Source organism: Vitis vinifera, chromosome 3, assembly GCF_030704535.1.
Source record: "Vitis vinifera cultivar Pinot Noir 40024 chromosome 3, ASM3070453v1".
Lineage (NCBI taxonomy): Eukaryota > Viridiplantae > Streptophyta > Magnoliopsida > Vitales > Vitaceae > Vitis > Vitis vinifera.
In genome coordinates this window covers 3,512,658-3,523,415 of record NC_081807.1, presented here as the reverse complement: position 1 = coordinate 3,523,415, position 10,758 = coordinate 3,512,658, and the positions used below count along the sequence as shown (strand labels likewise).

General features: G+C 36.4%; 2 protein-coding genes and 1 non-coding gene across 5 annotated transcripts; 2 read left to right on the top strand and 1 right to left on the bottom strand.

The window, feature by feature from the left end:
* Positions 1-170: 170 nt before the first annotated feature.
* LOC100852509 (DNA-3-methyladenine glycosylase 1) lies at positions 171-2,594 on the top strand. Its single transcript, XM_003631563.4, has 2 exons — positions 171-1,228; positions 2,305-2,594. The coding sequence occupies exon 1, from the start codon at positions 364-366 to the stop codon at positions 1,183-1,185; it is 822 nt and encodes a 273-aa protein (XP_003631611.1). The 5' UTR covers positions 171-363; the 3' UTR covers positions 1,186-1,228; positions 2,305-2,594.
* A 3,703-nt stretch (positions 2,595-6,297) lies between these two features.
* Positions 6,298-6,368, top strand: TRNAG-CCC (transfer RNA glycine (anticodon CCC)). Its single transcript has one exon. It is a non-coding gene; the product is annotated as a tRNA-Gly (tRNA).
* Positions 6,369-6,438: 70 nt separating this feature from the next.
* LOC100853961 (protein RADIALIS-like 3) lies at positions 6,439-8,118 on the bottom strand. Of its 3 annotated transcripts, none has more exons than XM_019218580.2 (3): positions 8,082-8,118; positions 7,395-7,647; positions 6,439-6,643 (listed from the first exon to the last, which is right to left on the bottom strand). In XM_019218580.2, the coding sequence occupies exons 1-3, from the start codon at positions 8,083-8,085 to the stop codon at positions 6,616-6,618; spliced, it is 285 nt and encodes a 94-aa protein (XP_019074125.1). In that variant the 5' UTR covers positions 8,086-8,118; the 3' UTR covers positions 6,439-6,615. The 3 variants fall into 3 exon arrangements, with proteins under 3 accessions (XP_019074125.1, XP_019074126.1, XP_003631666.1); XM_019218581.2 differs by lacking the exon at positions 8,082-8,118 and adding an exon at positions 7,806-7,932; XM_003631618.4 differs by lacking the exon at positions 8,082-8,118 and having other exon boundaries at positions 7,395-7,929.
* Positions 8,119-10,758: the final 2,640 nt, after the last annotated feature.

Sequence of the window (10,758 nt, the reverse complement as noted above, 5' to 3'; positions counted from 1 at the left end):
TTATAAAAATACTTTTCACTAACACGTGGATGATAGAAGCATCAACTAAAGTAAAAGAGGTAAAGAGTCTGATGACCCTAGGCCTAGTAAAAACTTTTAGCCACGTGGCGGAGGTGACGGAACAGCACGCAACTGAACTGACGGACCAGCAGCCACATGTCAGCTCACCATTGGTGCCCATGAATTTTCCGGCTACTTGATTGGACGCATTTGGTGGGTCGGTGTACTTTCCACGGAGACACTGACTAGTGAGGACTGAGGAGTGACTGCCCCGTGCCACCATCGCGAACCAGTTGTTAGAGAAAGAGAGATGGGTCTGGTTTCTCTCTCAACTCAGACTCAGTCTCAGTTTCAGGCTCTCTGATGGGTGAGCAAACCCAAACCCAAACTACTCAGCCACCCTCTTCTTTACCCGAGAATCCATCGCCGGCGAAGTCCCGGAAGCTGTCCTCTCACTCTTCTCCACGGACGGCGGCCATTTTGCTGCCAATTACGAGACTGTTGTCTTCTGATGATGTTGTCGCTGCCGCTCTCCGCCACCTGAGAAGCTCCGACCCGGTTCTTGCTCCGGTGATAGATGCGTATGAGCCACCGAAATTCGAGAATTCGGACACTCCGTTTCTGGCTTTAGCGAAGAGCATTTTATACCAGCAAATTACGCACAAGGCTGGCACCACCATTTACAACCGCTTTGTGTCGCTCTGCGGCGGGGAGACTAGGGTTTGTCCAATCTCGGTTCTGGCGCTGACCCCTCCGCAGCTTCTTCAAATTGGGGTTTCGGCTCGGAAAGTGAGCTTCTTGCACGACCTTGCGAACAAGTATCGGACCGGAATTTTATCGGATTCGAAGATTTTGACGATGGAAGATAGGGCTTTGGTTTCATTGATAGCGATGGTGAAGGGTTTTGGCGTGTTGTCCGTACACATGTTCATGATCTTCTCTCTTCACCGCCCCGATGTGCTTCCGGTGGGCGACGCTAATCTCCGAAAAGGGGTTCAAATGCTCTACGGTCTTGAAGAATTGCCGCGGCCTTCGCAGATGGAGAAGCTCTGCGAGCGGTGGAGGCCTTATAGGTCTGTTGCTTCTTGGTATATATGGAGACTAAGTGAGGCCAATGGAGTTCAGGGCAAGGCTGAATCCGGAGAAACTGGTGCTGGATCGCCTAAGGGACCTGCAACAACTTGAGGGTGTGGCTGGAAATTGCGAAAATTGGCTTCGTGAATTCCGGGTAATTGATATTCTTGTGGACTTTATGGTTCCTCTTGATTATTCTTAGTGTTGGTGTTTTATGCTTCCCTGTATAATGCTGAATGTTTCAGTGTATTAGGCCTTTAGCTTTCTTCAATCCGAAACTTGCTAATGCTGCTTCTAGATTAGGGTAATTTAACCACAATGTTACCAATGATGTATAGGTATAATTGTACTTGCTATGTTGATCAATGGGAAGCTTTTCAGACCAAATCTCATATTGTTCACAAGCAGGATAACAAGACAGATTACCCTTCTCTATCCTTTCACAAACTTACTAAAGCAAAAATGGTAATACAAACCTGTCAATTTCACTACCCTCTCCATTCTCTACCCCATCAAAGAGGAGTTACTAACCTACATTTTTATCGTTCTTCTTTCCTTTTGTTATTTATTTATGTTATTTTAATTGTTGTTGATGATTTACCACATTTAGAAGTAGTTGTTTTTCATTTTTCTTGGTTCTTTTCACACATGCTTTGATCATTTCATGTTAGACTAAAGTTCTCTCAAAAGCAATACTATCCCTACTTTTGCTCATTGATTTCATTTGCTTACCCAATAATTCAATTCCAATGGTGATACATGGTTTAATGTAATCGGTCTTAATTGCATTGAAGACAAGGAATTGGAATTATGTTGGAATGATAATTTGAGTATTTTGGGGTTGTCTCTTCGAATAGAGTGTGGTAAATAGGGTCAAGATTTGCCTACAATGAGACTAAATGAAGCTAGCTAAACAGTCGGTTCTTTGAATGTAGCCCTTTTCTCGGAAAGATTTGTTATTTGAGCATCTTTTGAGGGCCTATATCACTATCTCTGTCAGTGGACAAGAATTGTTAGGGCAGAGTGTATGTGGTTGAAGTTGAATTTGTGGATCTTGGGGTAGGACTATTACAGGATGCAGGTTCTGACTACACTTACATGTTTAGTCCTTTCTCTTTTTGAAGAGTTTATTTTCAAAACCATATGGTTTTGAATAATAAAAGGTAACATTGATATGAAAAACCATACAAAGTCCTCATCTATTACTAATCTCGCGGACTTGTTTTGCAGGGTGGGGTCAGAAAGACATTTTTATGCCTGTGGTTGAATTGGAAACCATATTTAGAGAATACTTTCTGGCTAAAAGAAGAACCAAAAAAAGGAAAGGGAATTTCTCCGGCCACTGAAAGTATAAATAAACACAATAGAATTTTTAGTGGCCTTTAATGCCACATTATTCTACGCTTAGTGGTGGACTTTTCTGTCACAAAATACCTTTCTTTAAAGTGCAAATAAAACCTCATTTTTTCAATGCTTTTTTAGGTTTATATTTTTAAAGAACTGAAACCATATTTTCTAAATGTGGTATGAGTTTATTTTGAAACTGAATCTCTGCAGGTTTAGCTCTTTATTAAAACCTGAAATTGGGTTTGGCTTGCACATTTTTTGTTGTTTTACAAAAGAATGATTTTTGAAACTATTGTGGCCAAATCCTTGGTCGATGAAGGATTTGTATCATGCACAAAATTTTCAAAATCATACAATTTGGGGGAAAACTCTTTTTGATTCTGCTGGAGCTCCTATTCTTTATAGAAAATGTTTCAATCTTCAATCTTTTGGAAAGACCCCCTAGTTTTTTTAGGGGCTTTTATATTTATGGACATGTGTTGAGGGAGAATCTATTCATTCTTGGTTGTCAGCCAAATCTTATTGAGTAACTTTGAATTATCATGATTTTCATATACTTACTATGTGGAAGACAAAAAACACTGTGTCCTCATATGGGATTGCTTTATGTCTCTTAATTCATTTTATGAGGACTGATTGCAATTGATTGATATAAATGCTTGACTCAAGTGGCAAGAGGTTGGGGTGGGGAAAGGTGATGTTTGGGTTCTATCCATGTTCTTGTGGAAAAGAGAACATTACCTATAGAAGAGAGGAAAAGAAAAAAAAACATTGAATGGTATGTTCCTCAGATTTGAGACACTTCTCACAAAATTTTCCCTCTTAGTAGTTATATTGGGCCTGCACTCCTTTTGTGCTTCAGCCTTGTGACAAATGGTTGAGTTTAGAGACTTGAGGCATATGAGCCTATGCTTGAGCTATGGAAGCCGTGACTTGATGGTTTGTTAGCCCAAGCTTTCATAGACTAAATCTTGATAATCACAATGGTTTTGGATTGAATATTTGTCAGCTCCAGTGTGATGAGTGAAATCCAACGGAAGAGGGCAAGTTCTCATGAAGATGTTTTAGAACTTGAAGGCCCAAAATTGAAACTTGAGGTGATGGTATTACTTTTAATGTCTTAGAATTTAGGCTGTAAGCTAGTGTACTTGTGCATGAATGAGATTATGTTATTGACCTAAACTTGGATCTTAGGCTTTCAAAGACCTCACTTTCATATTCTTTTAAAAACAACCCAAGCAAAGTGAAATTTTGTTGAAAGTTTTTGATTCATTTTCATCAGATGCAGGAAGCTGGAGAAACTTCTCGAAATATAATAATGTTAAACTCCTTGAAATGTCATGATTGAATTCTCCTTTCTCAATTACTTAGCAAAAATTTCGCTGCTGTTTTTATCTTACAACTGCAAAATATACAATGTCTTAGACCAACAAGTCGACCCTATTGTGGATTGCTTGAGCCTTGAGCAGCTTTTCGTGCCAACTGGTTTTCTGGCTTGCATGTGTCTGGCATTCAGGTTAGGCATTGCTGGAACCGGTTGGATCAGTCAACTTATTAGCCCATTTTATTGCCAATGGCTAGTTAATAGGTTCGACTGATAGGTAGAGTTTGCTGCCTAACGGCTCTTTTCTCCTTTTGACTATTACAACTCATCTTTGGATACATTTATTACACACCAAACAATGCAATTCGTTTTGTATCTTGTGTCCAAACCATCCTCAAGTGATTGACTGCTATTAATGCGCCACTTGCAAATCTGATTGAGAGTTTGAGTTTAAGATTGTGATTTCGAGCGTTTTTATATGGAAGTATTTTCTTTAAAAATGTTCTTTTGGGATTTACTACAAGTGATTTTTCAGAATTTTAAAAATATTTTTTGGATTTTATTAAATATCTTATTTTTCTTAAAAAAAATACTTTTGATATTAAAAGTACTTTTTAAAACTATTTTCAATCGGAATCTAAAATTAGTTTGTCTTCTAGTATAAGAAGAGAGGGAGTTGATAAATAATCGGAATAACAGAATCTTAAAGTTTAGATATTAAGAGTCCATTTGATAGTGATTTTAGGAAGCATTTTTAATATATCTAATACTTAAAAAATTTTATCATTCAAGTGTTAAAAATGCTAGAAACGCTTTTTAGAATTACTTCTAAGTGCACTCTAAGAGGGGGATATGAGAAGTTGTACGTATGCCTGATAAAAGATTATAGGTGGTGTTACATGGGATACAAAATGTTTAGTTTTCCAAATACATTAGGATATCATGTGAGTTTTTCTAAAGAGAAGTTAAAAAAGAAAGTGTAGTGTCAGGTTGTTTGATAAAACTTAATACTTATTATTTAACAACTTAAATTAATTTTAAGTTAAATTATATTTAAGTTGTTAATTTAAAACTTATTATTTAGTTTTTATTTTAACTATCCAAGTTGTTTGATAAAATTAATTTAAAATATATTTTAAATTATCAAAATGATATATTTATCTTCATAAAGTTTCACTAAGGTAAAGAAGGTTGAGTCACTGTGGAGGTCGTAAAGAAACAAAGAAGATTAGAGATCGTGGAACTAAGATAAATGAGACTAAAGACTTTAAGTTATATCATTAAATTATTTTATAATATACGTAATTTAATTGATTACTTAAATTAACTTTAAGTTATTAAATTAATCTATCAAACACTTCGAAGGTATCGGAAACAATTGAGCTGATTTGGTTTAGCTGGCCATGGCCCTTGTAGACAAGGGGTGTAACTCTAGCATGTTAGGTTGGATTGGTTGTCAACTTGCGTTCAATCTAAGTATAGAGCTTGTTTCTCCAATCCCTATGTTCAATTATAGGTTCCAATTGAAGCCCATTTTTCTAAACTGAGATTAAAATAAGATTAGACTTGGATTAAGAAATGTATATTCAAGTTCATTGGGTTTAGCAGGAGGACAAGCAAGTTAGGTTGAGCCCCACAAACAAGTAGCTAAATCTCCTATTAATTTAAGTTTGATACATGTGTTTAAGGATGAATTAATTATTAGATTTCTAAACCCAAGATAAAAATGGATGACCTAAATATATATATATATATATAAGTAAAGTATATTAAAATCAAGGGATAAAAACTAATAATTGTCATGCAAACTATACATTCATTTCTATATTTAACAAATAAAATCCTACAAATAACATTTGTTTAATTAAAACATTCATTTACTGAATCAACTTAATAATTACAATCATATGCTAATTCATCAGATATTTTTTCCTAAATGGAGGCCAAGTTACAAATTAAATTGTCAAAATTTGTGCTTTGAAATATTTAAAAAAATAACATTTAAAAACAATTTTTGAAAAAATTTCTTAATTATTTTTAGGAAAAAAAATTATTTGAGAACTTAATTATGAAAAATAGTTTTATTATTTTATCTCGATTAAGTTGCGACAGGCGTATGTATAATTACAGAAGTTTTCAATTTTTTTTTATATTTTTAATTATTGCTCTAAGTACTTTACAAAAATTAATAAAAAATACCTAAGATTTGTTCTGACAAATTTTTGGAATAAATTCTCAAAGTGCAGTTTTTGGTGAGAAGTTATCAAACATGTTTTTTAAATTAAAAAACTATTTTATGTTGTAAATAACCAAAACAAACTGTTTTTAAGCTGTTTGTTAAGAGGACCTGCATGTTTGAGCAATTGGTGCTCAAAAGAAATTTGGCCCACCAAATTCGCAGATTCAGAACTGGGTCTTTGGTGCTTGGGAAATTGGGAGGACCTTCGCCTCACTCTGCAAGTCCGCCCCCCACAGCCCCTCTCATCTGCCCAAGTCATTATCTTCAATTTTTTTTTTGTTTTTATTTTTTGAAATCAAACAAGTGAACCGTAGCGCATCTGGTGTAGTGGTATCATAGTACCCTCCCACGGTACTGACCAGGGTTCGATTCCCTGGATGCGCATTTTTTTAGTTTTCTATCTTTTTTCCTGGAAGCACCCATTGATAAAAATGGTGAGGTAGTAGAAATATGCTAATGATAATAGATACTCCATTAAAGCAAGCGTGCTAGATGAATTAAATTACAGGCATTAGAGGGGGATACAAGGCAAAAGAGAGAGAGAGAAAGAGAAAATTTCTTCTGGATAAGTCTGCATCTGCTTTTCTCAAAGATATAACTATATAACTTGGTCATGCCTAGTCTTGGACCTTTATTGCAGCTTTATACACTTCAGCAGCCTGTAAAGATATCAAAAGAGAGACCAATTTTAGCATATGAACAAGACAAACTCTGTCTACCCACTGCCCACCACTATATATACTTCTCTCTCGCTCTATATATCAACTCTTCCCTTCCACTTAACTCAATATTACATCACAAAATTAAGTAAAGTATTAGTTTTTGATATTGTCATTTTATATCAGTTCAGATGGGGGGTCCAAACAATGGGGATTTGAAGTTTGAAGTCTAGAACTTTCATGACAGTGCCAGAAGAGCTCTGAAGAATATCAAGTGGAGATAATGAGTTGGGTATATACTAGGGAATCTTGGTTGGGACTCTTAAGACTTTTACATTGTATTTTTATGGGAGTGGTTGACGCTAGACTGCTTGCATGTGATCCACACCCAGTAGGATTAGATCTCATGTGGGTTTTCATTTGGATTAGGGACAGGATAAGAAGCTCCAAGAGAATTTAATACATTCTTTATCTACATTTAAGGGTGTGTTTGGCCTGCAGCAACACATGGACAAGATCATGTTTTAAGTCTTAAAAAAACTTCTGCAGATTTAGTTTAATCCTCATGGATCATACCATGCTTCCTATACTGTGGCTGAACTCTTAATTTTATAGGCATTTCTATGAAGTTGTATTAAGCGATTTCACTTCCAAAATCATCAATTTTTCCAAAAGTTGGAAAACTTTGAACAGAATGGTGCATGCATGACATGTACAAGGGAAAAACAGAGTTATGTTGTAAAAGTAATACCTCTGTTCTTGATCACCAATGCTGTTGCTTCCAGTGGACTTGTAATTAGGAATCGGAACATGGCCCGATTCGATATGTTTGAGGTCCTCAATGAGGATCTCATAGTGTCTCTTCACTTCCTCGGCAGACTTCCCACCCACAGCCTTGGCTACATTCTGCCAACGGTCTGGGGTGTCCTTGTCATACAAGGCTAGAGCCTTTTCAAACAGTTTGTTTTGCTTTGAAGTCCATAAGCCAGAGCCCATGCGAGACCCTGATGCCATAAGCCAATTTAGAGAAGATAAAAAAAAAAACACAGACTGAAGAAAATAAGAGAGAGGAGATCGAGATTCTATTCACAACTAGAAAAGGCCAGCCTGAGAAGAAAAGAGGAAAAAGGACAGAGTAGTTGAAAACTTGAAAAGGAGTTACTTCTAGTCAAGAGAGTAGACTAAGTTGAATATTATTGCAATCGGTGTTTCTTATATATAGAGGATAAGGTGGATGGCTGGAGCCAAGTTGGGGAATCTATTGCCAAAAGGTAAGCTTAAGCGTGTGACTTATCTCTACTGGAGCCACAAGATGAAGCAGAACAAATAACGGTAAGGGGAGAAAAGAATCAATATCAAAGGAAGGGTTTCTTCATTTTTCTTTCGTTTATGATATAATATCTAAGAGGTGGTGGGATTGATTGGATGCTAGAATTACCCATTGAATTCAATGCTTAAAAATTGAAATCATCTTCCTTCCTCTATCCATATCGAAACAGGGTCTGACATCTCTCCGTTGGGCCTTTTTGTGAAACTGTTTTCCCAAAGTGCTGATGATTTAATCTTTGCAGAGTCTACCTGTTATTGGGATGACAGCAGTTTACAAAGATTCCTGTTCTATAATTTAATGATCACCTTTTATTGTCAAAGTGAATGAAAAAGAGAAACTTTGCTTGAAAATTAAATGAGAAACACTAATAAGCAGTTTTCCACAACTTTTCTATCTTTCTTTTTTTTTCCCCTCCGAAAAAATTCCCATTTTCTCTGGGTTGAATGAGTGATCATGGTTGGTTTTCTTTGTTTTTAAGATTTTGAAAATAAATTTAAAGGTATAAGTGTTTGGCGTATATAAGATGTGATATTCCACTTGAGATAGGATAAAAAATTCTTATCTATACTACTGTGGTAAAGCTGTGAGGGTGTTTGGACCTAAAACGAACAATATCTACATAATTAGGAGCAAATGTTATCAAAGCTGATCCTCTACCCAATATTATGGTGTTTGTATATTTAGCCTCGTGACTGCTAACAATAAACCTTCAAAAAAACCAGGAATTTATGAATTCCCCAGTCAATTTCATGTATTGGAATGACTTTGATTTCTTTCTTTGATCTATCGTTGGGTGGGTTTTGAAGAAATAGTACTGACAATAATCAAATTATTCCTGTTTCCATTTTTCTTTTCTCTGCAATGTCTGCAATGTCTGGCATGGACTAAGTATGATCCTCTTCCCCTGCCTCTCAAGCTATCTTCTATCTTTTACGTGTCATACTCTAACCCTTAGCCTCACACGGAAGCATAAACTCTGATAAGGTGGTGGTGGTGGTGGTGGTGACTGACATAATCAGTGGACTGTGAGGATACAGCCAAGAAGGAATACAGGGGGTTGCCTGCAGTTTTATTCGTCTCAGGTCTTTGGAATTTGAGTTTCGTTTCTTTGTTCTGAACAATATTCCAAAAGGTTCTAGGCTTCTAGCTGGCTACCTGAAATTCTATCATGATCAAATTATAATACATTTTCTTATGGCTGAATCTGCATGGTCAACATATGAGATGGGGTCTTCTAGCAAGTTGGATAGGCTTTGGTTCTGTGTCTGTTATGAAAAATCTTGCTGTTTTTCTTTGGGAAATTGTATTGACATCATGATTTTCATTCTTGGCAATCTCTTGAGACCTATGTTAAATCCCTGAAGGTGTGATCTTGAATTATTTTTGTTTACTGATAAATCTTGAGAGGCAGGTCTAAATCTCCCTCAAAAGTATGGTTAGTGTCTGTTAGTTGGATCTTGTGACATGAAACTTCTATGAGATCATCAAAACACAAAAACAGTCAAATGAAAAATGGCCTAGAGGAGAAATTTTTGCCTCAGAAAATGTAAAAAGGAACGGTATGGCTATCCTAGATAATTTGTGGCAAACTGGAAATTTCAAATATAGTGATGTAGATGCGCCGTACAAAGGTCGGCTGGGTTCATCTTTTAAAGAAATATAGAATAAGAATTCAGTGGTCCAGTAACCTCCCGTGAATTGAAAAAGAGACTTCATAACAGGGACCTTAGTAAGATACAGCGGGCGGCCTCGTTTCTTGATGGTTTGTATAAGGTGGATATGTCTGAGGAGGAAATGGAATCATCCAGACATGCATGTAATGCTGTTTATTTTTAGGTTCAAGTGTCAGTCAGGGTTGTCTAGGCAAGCGGGGAGAAAATTTGATCTTAATGGATGGTAGAAAATGATTTTTATCTGGGGGCTTGTTACATCAATTTTTCGTGTACTTCCTGGAATGCATTCTTGATAATTCCTACTACTTTTTGGCATGATCTTTTCCACTTTTTCCAGGAAAACTTTGGAGAAGATGATGATCACTGCTGTAGATTTTCTCGGGAAGTTGTTGGTTTGTAGTCTCATTTGGTAGTAAGGTGCAACTAATAGCTATCAATGGGTACTTTCTTTCCATTTTTATTTTCTTCCACTGAAACAAGAAAATTCCCTTAGGCCCCACAAGGGATTATTATATAACAGAAGCACATTCATATGCAGAGGATGCCTTAAGTAGGACTTAATGGTTTGGAGTGATGCACTTTAGATGATTAGAGGAAATCAAGGACCTATGAAAAGGGAAGAACAAATTCGGGGACTAGTCTTTTGGAATGATCCAGATTAGATGATTGGAATAAATTGAGGGGCCAATGAAAAGGGAAGAAGACAAACAAGGAGCCTAGCTAGTCATTTTCACTGTGTCTGTGGTGATCATTTGCCCATCAATGTCAATGAAGAAGGGTATTGCAAACTAGGCTATTATTGTCAATTGCTGCATACAATATCATTCAAAGATCAAGTAGTTTGGAAAAAGTCTAAAAAGGTTGCCCCCCAATAAACAAGTTGCCAGAGGTATTTATAGCACTATCCTTAGGGTATTGAACTGCTGATTGATAATTTGATGCGGGATTGATGCAAATTCGGTTGTAATCTCTACCGAAAAGTGGTCCTTTGATCATCATTCATTGATATTTTGTTTTGTCAGGTAATGCCTACCCTATGAAAAGTTGTGACCATGGCCTAACTTATTCCCTTTCAGAGAGCATTTCCCTACTGTTAATGGTCCTTCCTAACA

Excerpts from the sequence above, each read along its gene's own strand:
- LOC100853961 (XM_003631618.4), bottom strand. The coding sequence starts at position 7,657 with ATGGCATCAGGGTCTCGCATGGGCTCTGGCTTATGGACTTCAAAGCAA. Across the intron at positions 6,644-7,394 it reads ATTGGTGATCAAGAACAGAG|GCTGCTGAAGTGTATAAAGC; the intron begins GTATTACTTTTA and ends ATATCTTTACAG.
- LOC100852509 (XM_003631563.4), top strand. The coding sequence starts at position 364 with ATGGGTGAGCAAACCCAAACCCAAACTACTCAGCCACCCTCTTCTTTA.